The sequence below is a fragment of the Esox lucius genome, chromosome 19 (genome assembly GCF_011004845.1).
Source record: "Esox lucius isolate fEsoLuc1 chromosome 19, fEsoLuc1.pri, whole genome shotgun sequence".
Taxonomy (NCBI): domain Eukaryota; kingdom Metazoa; phylum Chordata; class Actinopteri; order Esociformes; family Esocidae; genus Esox; species Esox lucius.
In genome coordinates, this window is record NC_047587.1 from 33,682,460 (window position 1) to 33,704,940 (window position 22,481).

Below are 22,481 nucleotides of genomic sequence, written 5' to 3' on the forward strand. Positions count from 1 at the left end.
TTCCTTCAATGGTCAGTAGTGCCCAAGGAAAAGGGGGTTGACTCCCATCCACAGGGTTCTATTTAAGCATGGTCAGGACTTAAATTCAGTAAGCAGTGTGTTGCATATGAGACTGGAACTATTGCTTCATGCAATTGCTGTATTAATAACGGTTCAATTTGAGTATTCAGACTCTCTTCATCATTTCTGGTCATTTCCACGACAGGTACAATAGACAATTTGTTTCAGTATCATTATACAGCATTTGTAACTGCTGATGAGGCAGGACACAAGCACAGGGAGAACAGAGGACATTTAATAAAATAACTTGAACTGCAGTATAACCAAAGGAAACAATACAAATGAGACAAGACAGAACAACTGAAACACATGGCATACACTAAACAAAGACCGACAAGATACACTGAGAAAGAAAGAACTTAAGTAGGAACAGTAATTAGGGAAACAGTTGAGGGCGATAAACAACAAAACGATTGTCCGTGATTCAAACGAGGGAAAGTTGGATCTCACCGGCACCTGGGCGTGACAATATTTTTTGTGTTGTACTCAATATATTTGGTCATTATAAGGTCATTTCAGTTACATTGTATTAGGTCAATTCACTTCATACACTGCTCAAAAAAGTAAGGGGATACTTAAATCACATACTGGGTGTTGATGAAGGGAATACATAAAAACTCTAAATCTTTACATTGTGTAATTCATTTTGAACCAAATGACGTAACAAAGGTCAATGAATACCAAATTTACCATCTGATTGAGGGCTGGATTCGAACTCATATCAAAAAACGAAGTTAAATAATTGAAATCACAGGTTGTTCCAACTTGCGTGAATTTCATCACGGAAACTCTTAATGCGACTCAGTACGGTGTATGGCCCCCACGTGCCTTTATGCACTCCCGACAACGTCTGGGCATGCTCCTGATGAGACCACGGATGGTGTCCTGGGGGATCTACTCCCAGACTTGGAGCAGGGCATCAGTGAGCGACTGTAGTGCTACTTGCCAGCGTCAGGTGCACCGATACATAACGTCCCACAGGTTCCAGGAGGAACCCAGGGCCCACTGCACCAGAGTATGGCCTGACGATGGGTCTGTGGATTTCATCCCAATACCTAACAGCAGTCAGGATATTGTTGGCTAGCATTTGGAGCTCTCTGAAACCCTCCAACACCAATTCTGGTGTTCTCTGGCGAATGCCAATCAAGCTGCTCAGTGCTGGGCAGTAAGCACAGGTCCCACTAGAGGACGTCAGGCCCTCATGCCACCCTAACAGAGTCTGTTTCTGACAGTTTGATCAGAAACATGCACACCAGTAGCTCGCTAGAGGTCATTTTGTACTGCTCTGGCAGTGCTCCTCCTGTCCCTTCTCACACAAGGGAGCAGATACCGGTCCTGCTGCTGGGTTAATGCCCCTCTACGGCCCTGTCCAGCTCTCCTCCTGGTATCTCCTCCATGCTCTTGAGACTGTACTGGGAGACACACCAAACCTTCTTGTGACAACACGCATGGATGTACCATCCTGGAGAAGCTGGACAACCTATGTAGCCTAAATGGGCTGCAGGTACTGCCTCATGCTACCAGTAGTGACAAGGTCACTAGCAAAACCTAAAAAATAATAACTCAGGAACGATAAGGAGATAGCAAATGTCTGTGGCCACCACCTGCAAAAGCATTCCCTTTTTGGGGGTTGTCTTGCTGTTGCCTCACAAGTGCACCTGGTGCCACTTTCATTTGCACAAAAACAGGTGACATTGATTCACAATTGCTTATGGTTCCTAACTGGACAGATTGATATCCCTGAAGTTTAATTGACTTGGTGTTATACTGATGATTACGTGTTCCCTTAATTTTAGCAATATATTAATAAGCCATTGAAAGGACAATGTGTTAATGTATTACATTAAACAAAATCATTTTTCTCAATATATCTATCTGATAAAAAAAATGTGTAATTATATTTAAGACTTACAGTTCATAGCTCACCTTAACATCTTTTGAGTTATTTTCACTCATGTTGTATTTTGTGACTACTAATTTATTTTGATAACATCAAATCCAGAGCAGACTTGTTTTAATTTTTTTTTATTACAAGTGTAACATTTCAGTAATATTATCCAAAGACTGGAAATGGCAGGAAACTTGCCAGATGTGAAATTTAAAGTCCGTGGTTTTATCCAAAAATATCCCATTTTGTGACTCTAACAGAACCCTAAACAATAGGACCATAGCCAGAGGTTGAAGGAAGATATCCCACTCAGTCTTTTGTTGTTTGTTTCCCATTAGAGTGAAAAGCTATGTTTTAGCCCTGCAGAGCTGTGTAAAGTACATTGAGCAAGGCCAATGCAGCCTATCTGAGAGGAGTACTCTTCTGGGCATAACTTCACTGCTTTTTAACAGTTGCACCACACAATAGTCAGCTTATGAGCGGCCTAAACATGGACACTAATAACAGAGTAAGTTTCACATATCTCCACAAAGACAAGACAGACAGACTTTTTTAGGGCTCACCTACTAACTACATGTACATAGGGCTGATTTTACTATTGTTTCATAGTAACATCAGCCTTGAACCTGCTAACAAATCTTGTATGAATGAGACAAGATGAAAAAAGAATCATAGTATAATACATTTTAAAGTTAAATATTTTTGTTGGACCGCGTCAGTGGTGCCGGCCAAGAAGAGCAAATTACTCTTACTGCCTACCTGTCTGGCTGGCTGATGTTGTGGTTAGAGATGCAGCCTGTCACGCAGGCGACTGGGGCTCGATTCTCGCACCAACCAAACAACCTAAGCATTATGTTTTCTTCAGGATAGACTAGAACTTTGCGTTATATTGGGATGGACGAACAGCACCGATGATGAACATATTCCTCACATTTTTCATTTACCTAGCATAGTTCAAATTTATTTGTTTTCTAAAGAAATGAACCAACCAATTGTTTTTATTATAGGTACGGTATAGCTATTAGCAAGCCTTACCAAACAAATTAGGCATGAGGATTTTTTCAAGATAGACAGAAACTAGAGAGATATAATGAAGGGTGAGGTCACCTATTTGTTGAGGAATATCATGGCTAAGCCCGGTAACGGTTCCTGGAGTTCCCCATGCATACTCTTACCTAAACCCGTCTTGTGTACAGACTATCGTCGCGTGAACTCTGTTACAATTCCTTATTATTTTCATCTGCCTTGCATAGATGACTGTGTTGATAGAATTGGTTCTGCTGCTATTCGTGAGCAAGATAGATTTGATAAAAGAGTATTGTCAAGTGCCTCCCCAGTGAGCAATCGCTGGCGCATCGCAGGCATTTTGCTGCTGGGGGGCCGCCGGCGGCTATAATGTCGTGCAGCCAGCGGGCCACCAGCTTTTGCCGCTTTTCTCCTGATCTCAATTTGCATAAGTTCATTTGCATCTCAGGCGGCTTTCCACCAGCAGCCGACTGCGTTAAGCTGGCGTCTTGCCGCCGAAAAGTGGACATGCGCTTTAGTCGGCTCTATCTGCTTGTGTTGCCATTTTTTCCAGCAGAGATGCTATTGTACCTCTTTGGCCATTTTTCACTACATGGTACCAGCTCAAATCGTCTATAGCCTCGACTTTAATGCTTTATGGGGGACAGTTCTTTACGGCGTTTAAACACCGCCGTGTCCGTAGATGGCGCTATAGTAGCGAATTGCACATGTGTAAGGCAAGACCATATGTCTATGGGTACGACAGTCGCCATTTGGATTCCACGCTGTTGTACCGCGCAAACTAGAAGGAACATTAATTTTAGCGACTTGGTTCTCTCGTCAACTCTTGTTCAAAGTGTATAAGTCTATATGCTCTGAATTGGACAATACAACATGTGGATTATCACATTGTTTTACTACAATTTGATGAATTCCCGAAACAAACAAATATCAAGGATTTTTTAGACATCAGACCGAAAATTGTTGAACGCCGAGTCACCTACATAGCTATGGTGAGTTCTGTTTTACGATATTATAAATAATTAGTGTTGTTAGGTTACTGAGTAAGAACGTAATGACTGTTTTGTATTAAACAATGACGGTTTGCAATATTATATTAACATTCAAATTCTTTAGTCAAGTCACTGGTAGCTGAACCCAAGTTATAAACCATTGGCTGGAAAACAAGTTATAGAAACTGAGCTTGAAAAAAACAGTGCTGGCCTGAGATGAAATACCTGCAGTAACCCTTGTTTCTTCGTGTGTCAATAGTTTGGTTGGTTACTATTTTTGTTTCATTGTTTATCCTCAAGTTTGGATGTTTTGTGCTTCTTCGCCTATCAACAGTTGAACAGGTATGGTAACATTGTTAGCTAACTTGTCTAAATCCTGTTTCTTAGGGTATCAACAAGTTAGAATTTTATAATATGTGCTTACTCCTTGTAACGTTTATCAACTGATACGTAACGTTGGCTGAATCGTGTTTCTTTGTGTACCGTTATCCACATCATATGGATAACGTTACTCTTGGCAGTAAATTTAGATAGACTAGCTCAACCTGGACCTGTTGCAATTCCGTTACTGAGGACTCTGTGTATCCACATTGTTCTTAACTAGCCTGTGTGTGTCTAATGCTGCCGTTTTTTTAAACTTATTTTCTAAACATTGCTTTCAGGTGATGACGTTTCTGTAGTTTTGTTCCCGGAGGATGACTGTGTGGCAGCAGTTCCATGCCAGGTATGTGAATTACATGTTGATCTCGTAATTGCTGCAATGTTTACTTGGTTTCACCACATTTACCTGTTCACCAACTTTTGTTTATTTTTAGGATGGAGCAAGCACAGTACTCGAAGGCACCAGAGAGGTACTCCACGCTACAGGATGGCTACATAGGTAAGTGTGGGTTCATTCACTTAACCCAGATACTTAATTTGTTATTAAAGCATGTTGCTATTTTTAAGGGAAAGAAGGCAGAGGTAGGGGGAAGTTTTAGCTCTGCACACAAGGTAAGAATGAACATTTTGGTGGACACTGTGATTTGAGTTCTGATTGTAAAATAACCAGATATTTAGGACTGAATAATTAACTGTCTGCCTTTACTTTCAGAACATTTGGAGAAGATCAAGTGGCTGACTGAAGAGAAGGTCGAGCTGAGGGCACAGCTGGCTCTACAATCAGGTAAAAACAAGACTATAGTTACGCTAGCATCTTGTCTTAATGAAACTGCATTTGTCTGAATGTGAGCCCTTTACTGAAATGCAATACTGTACAGCCTTTCTGAAATTACATGTATATGGCAGTTTTGTTTATTTCACTATTAAGCTATTTCATTGTGCTTTTTAGCTTCTGATAAATGTCTGACTGAAAAGAATGTCAAGCCGAGGGCACAGCTGGCTCTACAATCAGGTAAAAACAAGACTATAGTTGCGCTATCATGTTGTCTTCATGAAAAAAAATGTTTGTCTTGAATGTCATGCAATTCTCAAAATGATGTCAGATCATTAAATACAATATCTGATTACTGTATTACAGGAGCCATAAGGAAGAATCTTTCCAGCCGGGATGCCACTGATGAGGCTGTCCAGAACCAGGTCCCCAGGTACCAGAAAGGGGCAGCTGACCGTACAGGTGGGAGAAGATGTCGCGGCGGTACAAGGGACCTGCCGTGAATATGAATTACATCTCCAGCTCAACCAATATTGCTGCTAAGCTGCAGTACTGTATTTCCTTTTTTTCTTCTTTTTTTTTTTACTGCTGCTATGTACAGTGTTATATATATGATTGCATTATCCTCTTAATATATTCATAGCTCAGTGTGAATGTTCTTAATTCTGACTGTAGTTGTAGTGTTATGCCACCATTAATAAGCTCATTGCACTGATGTATCTGATATGCAATAACTATTGATTGCTGCTAGGTCATACTTATGTATATTACTGCCATTCTAGCTCTCATTTATTTTGTATTGTATTATGTTTATTTTGTACTTTCACATTCAAATACTGTAATTTTACTACCTGTAACTGGACACGTTTCGTGCACTATTTGATTTTCTAACATTTTCAATTCATTTGCACAGGTTTATTATGTATGCTTGCTGTATTAATGCTTTTTTGTATGCATCTTGCACTATTTGAAATAAATTGTTTAGATTTTATTCAGTTCATTGTCATTTGTGATATGACCAAAATTATTATAAAGGATAATTATAAATAAAACCTAATATTGGGGCGTGAGGCATCCCGCTGGGTTTATTGCATAAAAGCGGCTAGCTATCGTCGGGCTGCTGGTGAGCCGGTGATCAGGGTATTGTTAGATTGCAATGCGCGCTAAAAAAAAAAGCCGCTGCCGCCGCCTGCCAGACACTTTGCGGAAACGCTCGGCGGCCGCAGCGGCAAAAAGCTAGTGGGCTGCCGGTGAGCCACTGGCGTGTTGCTTGTGGGTCTAACCTCTCGGGCATCTGACGTCTCGGCTTTCATAACACATAACTTTGCACAGTATACTTTAATGCCCTTTGGGATGTGTAATGCTCCTGCTACTTTTCAGCGTCTGGTTTACCATGTGTTAGGGGATGTGTAATGCTCCTGCTACTTTTCAGCATCTGGTTTACCTTGTGTTAGGGGATGTGCCAAATTGTACCGCTTACCTAGACAATGTGGTGGTCCACTCGCCTACTTGGTCCGATCATCTTGCCACTCTGGAAAATGTGTTCCAGCGGTTACAGAAGGCTTCTTAAACCCTCGATTTGGCCAAGCGTGAGTTCGGGAAGGTTACTGCCATTTCAAAACATTAGGCCAATTTCCAAAACACATTTGAATGAGTAGTAGTAGTAGTAGTACAAAAATACAGATTTCCAAAGTATTGGCATCCTGTTATGGTAATTTTGAACTAAGGTACATTTGAGAAATGTCTGTCTTTCCATTTGGCTGATATGTAGATCTTTACTTTGATTGTGACACACATGTATGTATAATATCAGAGGATTAACAGGTATTTGGGCCATGTCCTCCTGCCTAGAAGAACGGTGTCAGTCTTTTGTTCCTCAGGAATGTGGTCCTTGGTGGGAGTAAGGTCAGTTGGCCCCTTTGGGTAAACACTACAGTAAACATGGCAGGAAGGATAAGGTGGGGGAAGATAGCATTTGACTTGTGTGATAGAACAAAGGGAAAGGTGTTTGATTGACATGAGACAGATGGCAGCATCTTACCACACCCCTTTTTCCTATGTGATATATACGGTTGAATGAGCTATATTGAGTTAGAGACTCCTCAGACGATTATGTGTGTGTAAGCGGTTGATGCGTCTCTCATAATAGTCTCTGTGCATAATAATTAATAAAACGGTTATAATGTACAAAGAGAACTTTGTCTCTGTGTCCCTTACTGCGAGTGTCGATACATGGAATTACCATCACAATCCCTAAAATCATAATTTTTTGGAGCCTCCCTAGGAGTGGATGTTATGAAGCACATTTCAAGATCTTTGATTGTGTTTCAATTGATGCTTGTAGACTGCAATCTTTAATTCAGACCACACATTTTCAATTGGATTCAATTGAATGGTTGTGGGACCATGTTATTTTCTGTCATAAAATCACTTAGTAATAACTGCAATTACTACAGTTATATTTATTTGCACTCAGTCTTTAAAAGCTTTTCGAACTATTTAATTAATTTATGAGACAAAAACAGAAAGAAACAGAGCCCCTGTGAATTGAATGTATACCACATGGACCTCCATATAACCAGGCTCCCCTGGGGCCTCTAAATTATTAGACCAAATGTACAGGTTAATTACTACTCGATCTGTTTTCTCAGTGTTCCTCACTCAGAACATCCTAAGATAACATGCTCCTGATGTTACAGACTTAAAGGCTGTCTGAAACCTTTTTTCCAAACCAGAAAATGGCAAATCTAAGATTATGCTGATTTGCATGGAAATTGTGAGTTACAACCAAATGAGAATTTGATAAGAACATTGATAATGCTTACCTTTTCCTAGTTGTATTAATATCAAATGGCTATGACTGTGGCAATGACTGAACATCACATAATCATACTGTCTGACTAAACTGTTTTTCCACAACCCAATTGACAATTCTTAATGATGAGCAGTGATGTGTATTCTCTATTACATTGTTTCAGGACAATGTTGTCCTTTTGCATAAGGAAGAGGAGCCATTTGAGATGTAGGTCTGTGCTCGGTGGTTTTCCATTTCTCACAACAAACGCTTTTTAATTAAAAGCTGTGCAGTTACTCGGAGTGGCTGCTCCGCTCCGGTATAATGAGTTGAACCTCAAGAGCTTATCATCATAATAAGGAAAAAAGAAGAAATTCTTAGGAAGAAGATAAACACTGTCCATTTTTTTTGTAAGCTGTTGTCACAGATTGAATTGCCAGAGAAACTCTTTGACATCAACCTTTGCCAGGTTTAGGCACTTTAAGACTCAGCTTCACTATTTTATCAATTCAAGATTCTTCCCAACCTGATTACTTGGTAACTTATATTCTAAAGAGACCTTAATACCTTGACTAGGGTTGGAATTGGTTTAATCTCTTCTAATGTGATTGAAATTGCATACTTTTGAGTTAATGCTTACTACTTAAGGCTAGACCGATTGATGAAAAACTGTAATGACAGGACTTACTCACTCATTGGATTTTGTCGGCTAAATTTGGCTTCCTATTTGGCTACATAACAGATGAATGTTGAAAGACAAGGTTAGACCTTGAAGCATATCTATGTTATTTCACCATTAATAAATTTTTTGACGTGAGTGATAAACAATGGAGAGTATAACGATAAGATATTAATGTAAATATATTCAGGCTTGTCAGACTTGTCATATTTGTGCGGAACTTGCTGCTTTAGCTTCTTTCAGGACTTCTAATCGTAGAAGACTATCTCTGTAATTAGTCTGTCATTTATCAACTTTTCTTATCTAAATGAAACAGAATTATGCCCCTGTGCATGACAGAAAAAGGAAAACAGAAACTACTCATTCTTGTTCAAAGGGAATTAAATTTGCCCTTGTAAACTATGTTTAATTGAACCGCCAGTTTCCGTAATTAAGTTGTCTGTCAAGCGTATTGCAACACATCCTTCAAAATGATAAAGCATATCATATTCCATGTATTATCAGCTAACATCATTAGTAAACACACTGGCAAACACACCCTGTGCAGAACTGGGAGACACTACATACTGCTACAATAGCCTACAATGGCCTTCATGGAAAGTGGCAAAAAGAAAAAAAGACATCAAATCTCAACAAGGTTGCTAAAAGGCATGTAGTAGACCAAGTGGAAGAAGATTTTATGGTTGGATGAGACCAAAATAGAGCTTTTGGCCTCAACTGTGTTTTTGGCGTGAACCTTACACCACACATTATCCTGAAAACACCATTTTCATGGGGAATCATGGCGGTGGCAGCACTGATCCAGAGCGCACAGGACCACAGATTGGAGAAAAGATTAATCTTTCAGCATGACAATGACCCAAACACATAGCCAAGACAATGTTGAAGTGGCATTGGGAATCTCTGGATGTCCTTGGGGGCACCAGTCAAAGCTCGAACCTCAATCCAATTGAAAATATGTGGAAATAGGTGGAAACTGCAGCTCACCAATTTTGCAAAGAAGATTTGGCAAAAATAGCTTGTAGAGATGTGCAAACCTAGTTTCGACTAATCCAAATTGTGGCAGAAATTGCTGCACCATATATTAACTACAGGGAAGCAATCAATTATTGTCTGTTTTGTATTTGTAATTTGCAGTGGCAAACACATTGTGGTTTCATATTGTAACACAATAAAATGTGGAGGTCCATGGGGGGTGAATACTTTTTACATTTCAATTCTAATCGACAGCCGGTGTCTGAAGATTTTACACGTGGTCGAATAATCGTTGTAGTCCTACTAAAAATATTTATCAGTTGGGAAATGTTTGCATTCTGTTCCTCCCCTGCACAGACTGTAACATGGCTAGGGCTCATCAACACAGAGAAAGCTGACAATTATGAATGTGCCCTCTGACCTTGGCCTGTTATCTTTTGTAATATACTTCATAATCCTAATTACAATTAATCTTAATTACGATAATTGACCATAGAGCCATAGAGGATGTATAAAAAAAATCAAGTGACTCATTCTCTCTCCTTTTCTTTATCCCTTTTCCTCTCTCTAAAAGTGTGAAAATTAAATCAATAGGACCACAAAGGGGTGTATAGTCCTTTTTTACTGTGATTTATGGACCAATGACCCACATAGCCTGAAGACAAACACTGGAAAGAAAAGGGAACAAAAAGAATACAGAAAGGGTTGGAAAACATTATGACTGTATACAACTCACTACCAAATGGCCTTAACAGTGGAGAGGATGGGAGGGATGCTGGAAAACAAAAATAACGAAACATGACAGTTTCTGACATGAAGTGATTGATTGAGAGAATACTGCCATATCAAGACAGTAATTACAATATTTTTTGGGTGGATATATAGGTGAACTGTACTGTTAAATATTCATATATGCTAAAAATGTCCCCCCTAATATAGTGATATATAAATAATAAATAAAATAATAATGTGCTATTCTACGACAAGCAACCATGCGCCACCGTCCAAAATAATAATTAGCAAATGTAAACATAAACATCACTAAACTTAACAAATTGCCATTATTATTATTACCTGTTCCAGTTTTAAGGTTTACTGTAGTTATGCGTGTGGTTTGTACAAGTGGTGTTGCCGAACCCCAGCAGAAGCCGTTGATCGACTGCTGTTGGTAGGTACAATCAATGTCAAGCACTGTACTGACTCTCTATAATGTTACGTAGGCTATCTTCCTTTCAATTGTAATAGTTATAACATCAACACCTCATTTTGTACTGGAACTGTAATTGTAGAAACAAATAATAGTGTCAGTAATTTTAAAGTGAAAACAGGCCAATTTGTGTGTGCTAATCAATCAACCATCGCTAATGTTATCTGTCATAGCTAAGTTACCTGGAAAGATAATTAGCCACACATTCACCCAGCGACCAAAAATGGCGCTCATGTATTCAACTAACGTTACTGTCTTTATTTTGTTAGAATTGTCAGAAAGCTCACATGAGCTTTGAGTAAAGTGTCAATCATTTGTTGTGCTACATGTGTAATTTATGCAGACAGTCGTTTTCATTGATTGCATATTCGTATAGTTTACTGTAGCTGTACCTGCTTATAATAAATAGCATTATTAGTGTTTATTTGATTAAAGTGCAAGCAGTTTTATTAGACAGCTTTCTTTCACAGAGTGTCATCATGAACATGAAGAAGGGTGGCAGTTACATTTGTCAGATTTTTGGGCAGCCTTAGAAAAGCAGTTGAGAGCAGTGAGAAAATGAGTTCCAGTCAGATGATAGAAGTAGTGTAGGACAAGAGGTGAGTCACTGTTTCTTAATATAATAATAATTGCCATTCAGATCGGAAATGGTTAGTAATCCATTCCTGAAAAACATGCCAAGAAACAGAACTTGTTTACTGATAATATTTTTTTCATGTTCACTCTGGTGCAAATATTGATGACTGATCTGATCGCCGTGTTGGAGTTGTTCCTACGACATCATCATTAATGCAGGACTCACTGAGGTCAGGTACAGGCCCCACTGAGGTTAGGTTTAGGCACAGGTGTCTCTGAGGTTATGTTTAGGTCAAAGGGTGGGGAGCAGGGGAATATTCTATAATTGGACTGGGGTAACCAACTAACTACAGGTCAGCTGCAATGATGGTCCTGGAGCAGCATTAATTATGATGTTGTAGGAACAACATCAACACAGTGATATCAGATAGTGTAAATATATATGGTTAAGAGTTATAAATATTTTTTTGCACCCCCCAATGTTGACTCCATGGCAACGGCCTTGCGCCAAATGATTGATTACACGTAAAAGCCAGCAATCATTTGCACACTGGAACTAAATTATAATTATAATAAACTGGTCCTATATACTGTTCTACGGAATACCAAAACGTACTTAAAAAAAACAAAATGAGTATTTCAGTACTAGATTTTTTTAATGTTAAGTCCTTATGTCACGTGGCCCTCAAATTCAGTGGATCAAGTCTGTCATCTGCCTAGTATTTAGTCTTTTGAAAAAGACGTTAAATGGGCACTGTGTAGAATCCTGCCTCTACAAAATAATATGACTTGTCTCCTCCTTGTCTTCCCTTATGGAATGAGACCGGAACAGTATTAGATAGTCCAGGGTGGTTTAAGGTGTATAAATTTGTACTGTGTGTCTAACGTGAGTATAAGAAGAAAAAAAGTCAAAAAGAAGTCAAAGCAAATCTAATAAGCAGAAAACAATTATTTTAAACATTAACTTAAAACATTAACTGCAGGTGCCTACATGTAATTTTTGCTTGTATTTATGATAGTAGTCAAGTAAACATCTTAAATAATTCCCCTTTAAGTGTTTAGCTTCCTCCACTGACAGTTCACCTGGCCTCACACTGGGCGCAAACACACGGTCCTCTGTTTCGCAACACATATACCCATCTAAGATGTACAAAATGGAACCAATTCATAGCCTCATCTGTGTAATTTTAAGCAAAATGTGGAGTGAATTTACGATACGTTCTTCACTCTATTACACTTGCGCATCCAATAGTTAGCCAGTGGATTTCAATTACGTGAACTGAGAGTGAAATAATTTAAGGCGTTATTTTGCTAACAGCATGGTTTCCCCATCTGACAAGGACACAATACCCCCACGCCGCAACAAAACTATCTCAATTATGGAGATGATTACGAGGGCCAGTCCATAGACGCTAGTAAACCTTTGTGTAAAAGGTGCTCGAATGCCAAAGCGAATGGGAGGCAATACCTCCAACCTGGCTCCCCTGGTCACTTAAATGGCCCCCATAGGCTTCAGGGAATTGAAAAGATTACAGCCATGCAAATAATAAGCTACTGTAGCTAGCCGGCAAAAAAAAACAGTAAACATTTTCATTGATATGGGGAAAGTGATGCATTTGTACACTCCATTGAATTTCAATTACATTGTGACACAAGAGCTCACGTTTAAATTGCTAAAAAAGAACAAAACTAGCTAAAGTTAAATAACTTTGTCGCATCAAAAACAGTTGCCGTTATAAGTCGTTATGCTGTTATTAAAGTTACACATTATATACATTTAGGTCTGGAAATAATTGGGCACTGACACAGGTTTTGTTATTTTGGCTGTTTACCAAAATGTATTCAAATTACAGTTAAATAATGAATATGGGCTTAAAGTGCAGTCTCTCAGCTTTACTTTGAGTGTATTCACATCCAAATTGGAGGAAGGATTTAAGAATTACAGCTCTTTAACATGTAACTGTAACCAAAAGTAACTGGACAGTTGACTCAAAAGCTGTTTCACGGACAGGTGTGGGCTATTCCTTTTTTATTTATTCATCAATTAAGCAGATAAAAGGTCTGGAGTTGATCCCAGGTGTGGAATTCACATTTTGAAGCTGTTGCTGTTAACTCACAATATGCGGTCAAAGGATCTCTCAATGCAAGTAAAACAGGTCATCCTTAGGCTGCAAAAAAAATCCAGCAGGGAAATAGCTGGAACATTAGGAAATCAAAATCAACAGTTTGATACATTCTGTGAAAAAAAGAACTCTGAATGTGAGTTCTGCAACACAAAAAGGCCACATTGGCCTATGGAAGACAACAGTGGTGGATGATCTTAGGATCCTTTCCATGGTAAAGAAAAACCCCTTCACAACATCCAGCCAAGTGAAGAACACTCTCCAGGAGGTAGGCATATCATTATCCAAGACTACCATAAAGAGAAGACTTCACAAGAGCAAATCCAGAGGGTTTACCACAAGGTGCAAACCATTCATAAGCCCCAAGAATAGAAAGTCCAGATTAGACTTTCCCCAAAAACATCTAAAAAAGACAACCCAGTTCTGGAACAGCATTCTTTGAACAGATGAAACTAAGATCAACCTGTACCAGAATGATGGGAAGAAAAAAGCTTGGAATGGCTCATGGTCCAAAGCATACCACATCATCTGTAAAACATGGTGGAGGCAGTGTGATGGCATGGGCATGCATGGCTTCCAATGGCACTGGGTCACTAGTGTTTATTGATGTGACAGAAGACAGAAGCAGCCGGTTGAATTCTGAAGTGTATAGGGATATATTGTCTGCTCAGATTCAGACAAATTCAGAGAAGTTGATTGGACAGCGCTAAACTTTACAGATGGACAGTGACCCAAAACATACTGCGAAAGCAACCCAGGAGTTTTTTAAGGCAAAGAGGAATATTCTGCAATGGCCAAGTTAATCACCTGATCTTAACCCGATTGAGCATGCATTTCACTTGCTGAAGACAAAACGTAAGACAGAAAGACCCACAAACAACAAACGAAGACAGCTGCAGTAAAAGCCTGGCAAAGCATCACAAAGGAGGAAACCCAGCGTTTGGTGATGTCCATGCATTGTAGACTTAAAATAGTAATTGCCTGCAAAGGATTCTCAACGAAGTATTAAAAATGAAAATTGTATTTATGATTGTGTTAATTTGTCCAATTACATTTGAGCCCCTGGAATAAGGGGACTGGGTATGGTTGAAATTCCCAAATGTTTCATATGATATTTTTGATCATCCCCTTGAATTAAAGCTGAATGTCTGCACTTCAATTGCATCTCGGTTGTTTCATATCAAATCCATTGTGGTGGCGTACAGAGCCAGAATTATGAATATTCTGTCAGTGTCCAAATTATTCCGGACCTAACTATATATCACTATATAGTATATCATTGCAGTGGATTCGGTACCATCTTGACTTTAGTGCCAAAGTATCTGTGGATCCTAAACACCTTTGTCATGACTTTCACAACTCTTGTTCATGGACTGTTTTAGTTGCAAGTGTTTTAAAATAGCCAAACCATGGATGTAATAGATGTTGAGTTTTAGGACCGTACATTTTATGTAGATAGAAACCTATTGTGATAGCACTTTGATATAAAACATTATGAAGCATAGAAACACAATGGAAACACTAACGGTGCTACACAGAGGCTGACTGGGAGTTGTAGCGGCCGCGTAGGTGGCCATTGGCCAGCTGTGATTCCCCGGATCTCAAGATCCAACTAGACATCACCTAAACGCTACTAATACCAGTCCAGCAGTTGTGAGTACCAATTTCAAGTGTTATTACAATCGAAAGTACATATTTCAGTTTTATCTGTAAAAATGTATCTTCACACTGGAGAAATATAAATGAGCTGTGATATCAAATCGGTCAAGTAGATAACTAAGGATAAACATCTGCATACGTAAAAAGTCCATAATTACACAAGTACGTTTTCACATGTCTGCAAACATGGTTTGATACAAAGTCAATAAAAATGCACTCTCTAGCATGCCAGCACTTATTTTCTTTAGGTTTTAAGGAGAGGCATAGGGTTTTGGTGTGATATTGAAACGGCAACAAACTCAAAAATGAGTGTACACACACACCCAAGTGGGTGAAGACCAGAGGTGATGCTGATGCAGCCGTTTGTCTTGTTACATGATTACTCTGCAAACAGATAAAATATGTCCGTACAGCTCCTCTCCTCATGGCACTAAAACTCAATCTTGAGTTGCTAATAAAATCAATTCAAGCTGCTACCCTCACTCCCGCAGCAAGGAGAGAATACAGCGAAAAAGCCTGGAGTGCTTCTGACAGGGGCAAACAGCTTTCAAACTGTCTTCCTTGCTCAGGCAAAATGACTTGAGCTTCATAATGGAAGGGGATACAATACAGGGGTATTTATGGGTAAGCTGACATTGTTGTTTCTTTTTTTCGTCATCTCGGTCCTGCTGCCTGGCTACTCTCAACACTTTCCAAATCCTGTTTGGTGTGTCGGACATGTCTTCTGAGGATTTGGCCCAAAGTGCCTGTGTTCCAGAAAAACTCCTCAAAATCATCAAGGATTACATTTTTTCGCCCACACAGTGAAGACATTGTAGTCAGCACAATGCAACTCTCAGCAGACAAGTGCTATATGTGCTAAGCTAAGTGATGTGGAATTCATTTCGCAAGACCCTCAGGCTGCTTGAGCTGTCTCCCTCAGTCGCAACGAGTTTTTCTAATTTCCAGCACAGCAAAGTTAGCGCGCGCCACTTGCTCTTGCTGGATCATGGCGCCTCCACTTTGTTTTCTGACAGAATGCATAGCGATTTTTGTCACGCTGTCATGATTTGATGCCTCCCCATCCTGCCTTTAAAAAATATGATAATAATCATGTGGTCTTGCTGTGCGCTGCTGACAGACAAATCCATCAGCACTGGAGCATTGTGTGCATCCTAGTGCACATAAGGAGCGAAGAGAAAGAGAGAGCAAAAGAGGAAAGAAGGAAAGAGAAGGAAGGAGACGGCTCCATAATTATTCTCATTATTTCAAGTCACCGTGTCAGAACAACAGTAAAGATTGTCTGGGATACCTACCAGCCAAAACAGCCAGAGTTGTTGGGAGTCATAAAGATCTCAAAGGCATCCATATTAACATTCATATCCCAGACCCATACCATAACAACTGCAAACCAAGCAAAATTGTGTTTAATTTGATTTTGTTTGATTCTATTTTCTTTATTTTCGTTGTCGGTCAGGAAAGTGGTGAAAGACTGGAGAGAGTTTTTGCTGAAAGAGCAGTGGGTGTGATTCAAGGCCACTGTTTGAAATAGTAATTTTATAAATCACACGTAAATAAAAACAAATGAGGTTTGAGCTTTAAGCTGTTTGTTGGGACAATATAAACAATCAAAAATGAAAAGAAACAGACATTGGTGTTTATATAAATTATATAAACACAACATATCTACAAAGTCTTCATACACCATATACCTACACACACAGAGATAAAGAAACACACGCAAAAGAAACAGACAATAATTCACAAAAAGGTACCAGTTTCAGTTATTTCAAACATTTGGCAGCTATGCTGTATTAAATTCAAGTAAGTCAGGAACAGAATAGTAAAACCATGGAATTGGTTCTATCTATGCATTTAAATTAATAATTCAGATAATTCATAGAATATAAACAAAATGCTCAGCATTTGAGGCATTGAACAGTCTAGGATTTTCTGTCCATCAGTGGCTCATTTTTTATTCAGATTTGGATTAATATTATGGTGTGATTGTATGTGCAGTTGTTTTTTGAGGTGGGGGGTAAAAGACAAAGCTGTACATAAATAAAAAGGCAAATAATAGAATACATGTGGTATAATTGCAACTCAAGTGTAAAAAAGGAAGAATAGAGACACATTGCTTGTGGACTGCCCTTGTCTCCAGTGGTCTACAACACAAATAAAAGCATCCACATCTTGAGACATACAACCTGTCTCTGAAATATAGTTGTTTGTGCCTCAGGCACATGCATTCAAAGAGTGCCAACTGGATGTTTTCAATTCAAGCTAAAGCAGGCCCTTTCACCTACATATTCTCAGATATATTAAAGTAAGATTCCTTTGGGATGATCTCTGAGCTGACTGACTTGTGCTGTTACTTATGTCACAAGTCAATCTGTTCAAAATTAATTGAGGCGGATTGAGGTAAAAGCAAAAAATAATAGGATATCATGTGGTGTCAAAAGTCATATCTCCCCAGGTACTTCACGCTTTATATACCACATATTAAAATCATGGCATTGATTTGCTTGGACAAGTCATGGTTAGGGTCTGTGGAGCTTTAGGATTCCACCAGACTCGGTTGTTCTCAGCCTATCTTTGTAGTGCACATGTTATGCAGTCAGGTTTACACTGGAGGAAAGCACTAACTGTCTGGCAGTAGTACCTTGGTCCCCAGACAATGTAATTTCTTATTATGCAGCCCAGGTTAGGGTCATTTCCCTTTACTTTGAGTCAACTGCGGACATGAGTTTGAAGACAGTTCAACACACCATTTTCTGTTTGGTTCAAAACCCCTCCCAGCCTCAGTGCAAAACCCCTCCCAGCCTCAGTGCAAAACCCCTCCCAGCCTCAGTGCAAAACCCCTCCCAGCCTCAGTTCAAAACCCCTCCCAGCCTCAGTGCAAAACCCCTCCCAGCCTCAGTGCAAAACCCCTCCCAGCCTCAGTGCAAAACCCCTCCCAGCCTCAGTGCACAAGAAAGAACATGCTGTACCTGTGCACTTCTTTGGGCTCCCAGGTCGCTTGCCATGCATCCCTAGCTTGCAAACAAAGTTTTCTTCCCAAAACTCAGCGAACCATACGTTCCTTCGGTTGTTGGAAAGGGAGCGGCTTCGAAAGTAGCGATCAAAGGCTGAGATAAGGAGGAAAATAAAGATGATTAAAGAAAACTGAGACAGAAATTCAGCTTGACGCCCCACTCCGTATCACGTCATTATGTTTGTATATCTGGAAGGGCTATGAAACCCTTCGTTATGTCCTACGGTTTGCAGGGTAAGATGCACGTGTCACAGTGTTGCTGTTCCCTCACCGTCCACGGAGGCTCTCTTGGGGAGGATTGTGACGGCCCCCTCTGCCACTCTCTCCTGCTGAACCACAGGGGAGATCTTGGAGCCCCAGCTGTCGGAGCCCACCCACAGGAAGTGACCGGTCTGGTTCAGGCGTTTGGCAGCGTCAAGGATACGCCTGTGAGAATAATTAATAGGTGTCAGGCAAAGATTTGATTTTTAACTTTTGATTCACTTCCTGTATGGATCTGACTTCACAGGCAGCATCATCTCAATAGAGAGAGAAATATATGAAACTCTCCTATCTGTGATATGAATCTAATATCTCCTGTGATCCATATAAGCCACACTAAACTGATGGCTTCCATATTGCTATTTAAAGAAATCGGTAAATGTGAAACAAACCCATATTAAAGTATTGATTGCAGCAAAGTCCCCCTCTCCCAACATTCCCAACACCCACTGAGTTCAAACTGAGGGAGATCTGGCCTAATACGACCGTATTAGAAAAGCTGTGTGGCTCTATTCTAGTCTAGTCCTCAGGAGCTTGGAGAACTAAGTTAACTGATTACCTTCTGATGCTGAGTTTAGGTTGTGGACCATGGACAATTGAGCCCCCCACCCCCCTCAGGATGTAGTTGGGCCAGAAGAATAGGAAAGGGCTTTCATTTCAGTTGTTATATTGGACAGTGGCAGATTATCATTTCTGTTTAACTCAAGTTTAATCAGAGAAAGGCGAGGTAACCCCTGAGTCCTATGTAGACAAGGCACTCCACCAAAATAGACAAGGCCCTCTTACCCAGTGCACAGGAGTTAATTGAGTTCAACTCAATCCACAGTGAAGAGTTTGTGGATTTGATGAAGGATAAACACTCTGTTCTTGACTCGATGGTGCCTGGATTGCACCGTCTGTGTGTGCATGTGTATGCACATTACTTTGTGCATGTCTGCTTGTGTGTATGTGTGACAGAGACACAGACCTGATGTCGTCCTCATTGGCAAACATGATGACGGCTCGGGCGTTGGAGGTCTCCAGCAGTCGCAGGATGAGCTTGTCAAATTCCCCCGGCTTAGGCTCCCTGGGGATCTTCAGAGACTGGGCAATGCACACACCCCCTGTGGGGACAGGAGGAGGACGGGAGGCAGAAAGGTGCGCATGTGTTGGGGGTGGGGGTTGGTACAGAGGGAGGGGATGTTTTGAAAGAGGGAGAAGTGAGAGTGGATGAGAGAGAAAGGGATGAGAGAGAAAGGGATGAGAGAGAAGGTGGTGAAAGAAAAGGAGTGAAGGCATATAGAGGAAATATGGAGAGTAGAGAGTGGGGGGGAGACAAAGTGAGAGTTTGGTGAGAGAATTGGAGGGGTTGCCGGTTGAGGGAAGGGTGTGAGGAGTGGGGTGGGGACAGTGAGACACCAGTGACAGGCAGGGTGAGGGAGACAGAGAGTCAAGGGAATATGATACAGATGGGGTGGATAAGAGAGGAAGGTGAGAATGAGAGGGCAAGCAGAGGTGGAGAGCCAATAACAGGGGAGGTTAAGATGAGGTGGTAAAACAGGGAGGAGAGAGGAGAGATGGAGTTGAGGAGGGTAGATAGGTGAATAAGAGGAGAATGGAGAGGGAAGAAACCGAGGAAGAGGCAGTGATGTGTTATGGCAGAGAAAAGGGAGGGAGAAACAGGCCATCACTATTTGGTTCACTGATGTAGATAGTAGCCAAATACAGAACTACAGAAATCCATCCACATCCTCCATCCCATCTTGACTGCATTATGCATGTTAGATGAAGGGACGTTCTTGGGTGGTGTTGCATTCCTAATTAACAGCAGACACAGGTGTGCAGGCTAGTGCAAGCAAACACAACAACACATAAACACTAAGTACTTTATTTGTGTATTCATGGATTTCTGGGGGGGGGGGGGGGGGGGGGGGGCGGCAGCGGCAAGTGACACCTTTCCTGCACATCCGCGCTGACGGCTGACAAGGAGCCGAAACCCTCTGACTGCTTCCTCTTGGTCTTATGCAGGACTGCAATCTGTACTAACTGCCTATAACCTGTGCTGATATGATATTTGAGCAGCTGAGCAGCAGCTGCTCCACGTAGGAGTCAAATGAGCAGCCAACTTCCACAATGAGCACGTTTGGTACACCAGAAAACACACACACATTAAACCAGCTGCCTCTTGCGAACAAATGTTCATTTTGTTAAGTAGGAGCCAGACTGAGCTAGAAGGTGATCACATCTGGCAAAAAAGTGTAAGAGTCCTTAAATGAACAGTAGGTATTCACAACTTGGGCAGAAAGTACATTGTTGGTAGAAACTGTAGCCCTATTCTCAGGAGAGGTGAGAATGTTCTGGCCAGACACTCTGTTACATGGAATGGGAGACAGAGTGGTGTGAAATTATGGTTGTGAAAAGTAATTAAAGTAGTCTTAACACAATGCTTGTGAATACTAACAGAAACTGTTCAAAGAAAAGGAGGTATAACATGTGGTTTCCAACACTAATGGGGCCCCGGAAAGTCTTATATGTACGTGCGTGTGGGTAGAGCCATGAACTCTAAACCTGCATAACAGTCATAAGGCCATGGATAGACTGAATGGACTCGGTACCACCATACAAGGGTAAAACATAAAATAAACATATGTGCCTGGAAGATATACAGACTGTGAAGGGTTCTGAGGACCACTGGCTAATTACCATTGCTTTTACCATCTCCTCTGTATTCTGGCCTAAAAGACTGTTAACCATTTTCCCACTGAGAACATAACATCCACAGAAGATAACATCTTGATTACTTGAATGCTACTAAATACGTTCTCCAATGACTTTCTGGTTTTATTATTTTGTTCACGGTTCATAAGGGGACAATATCTAACAGCGGTCAGCACAGTCCAGCTGCAGAGGGGTTTGAGCCTGAAGTCAGTCAGCTGCTTTCATAGCTGGCTCCTTGACCACACAGGGATCGGCCACTACTAGATCACTGGCTTATTCTCCATGTCAGTCTGCATGGCCAGTCTAAACAGACTCTTAAGTACACTGTACATTAGGGGCTGTCAAAATTGGTCAAAAATGACGTTCGAATATTCCCTCAATGGTATGCTAACTGTATTTTACATAGCTTGCATACAACTTTATCTCGCGGCTCAACAATTTTACCTCCTACCGACCAAAATCCAAAGTACTTCCAGACACGGCTTTTTAGATTTTGGGGGGTTAAAATCACTTTCTCTGATGCGGTCGAGTTGGGCTCTGCGCTTTCTGTCATCTTCCATGCAAGACAAGTCAACTGTCAGCAGTGACGCTGTGCCAGACAGTGCGACTCCTGTGACCTGTCCCTGAACCCTCAGGTGCGCTAGCGCGCCCACTCGCAAAGCAGTGGACTACCGCAAGCGTTTTTTTCCCCAAATTTTTTTTAAAATTCGAATATACATTTTCACCTTCGAAATTCGTTTATTAAAAACTATTCTAATAAATATTTGAATATAGAATATTAGATGACAGCCCTACTGTACATCTTCCTAAAGCCCGGGAACTTATCATTGTCTGTGGTCTGTGGGAGTTCCTCCTCTGAATTTCAAGACGGAGGGACACTGGTAGCAGTGTAAATCCACTGAATAAACTCAAACCCCTCCTACTTTAATCTCAGGAACATTGAGTCTTTAAGCATAGCCACATTCCAACCACTTCAGCTATTCTATTATTTATGTCCCTCCACACTGTTTTGCGGCACGTGCACTTCAGCAAATAGCTGTTGAAACTTTGCTGGGGCCATCAATTTCACCACGCCTCTTCAAGACCACTGGCCGAGGGGAAATGTCAATCAAATTAAACCCAGTTGAATACTCGTGGCCAAGTTCCTCAACTCGTTTCCCTCACTGAACATTACACACGACACAAACACACATTCCTAAACATACACATATAAGGAGTATAATGGCTTGCTTTTCCTTAAAATCTTGGACTTAAGCACACCCTTCTGAGATATTAGCATGCCCAACTCACATGCACTCCGCCAACCTTCTTGAAAAACCTCTGCCAGATGTGACAGATCCATTATAGGGAATTTAAATAAACAGCACTCGACAAGGCG

At 40.7% G+C, this 22,481-nt stretch overlaps 1 protein-coding gene across 6 annotated transcripts in view; it reads right to left on the reverse strand.

Annotated features, from left to right (window-relative positions):
- The window catches only part of grm8b (glutamate receptor, metabotropic 8b), a 227,285-nt gene that overhangs the window by 51,225 nt on the left and 153,579 nt on the right, over nucleotides 1-22,481 (reverse strand). For all 6 annotated transcript variants that reach the window (XM_013131660.3, XM_020044957.2, XM_034288511.1 and 3 more), the window contains 3 exons: nucleotides 19,374-19,509; nucleotides 18,417-18,571; nucleotides 18,102-18,239 (listed from right to left, as the gene is read on the reverse strand). In XM_013131660.3, the coding sequence (XP_012987114.1) occupies nucleotides 18,102-18,239; nucleotides 18,417-18,571; nucleotides 19,374-19,509 (429 nt within the window). The remainder of the gene's footprint in view (nucleotides 1-18,101; nucleotides 18,240-18,416; nucleotides 18,572-19,373; nucleotides 19,510-22,481) is intronic.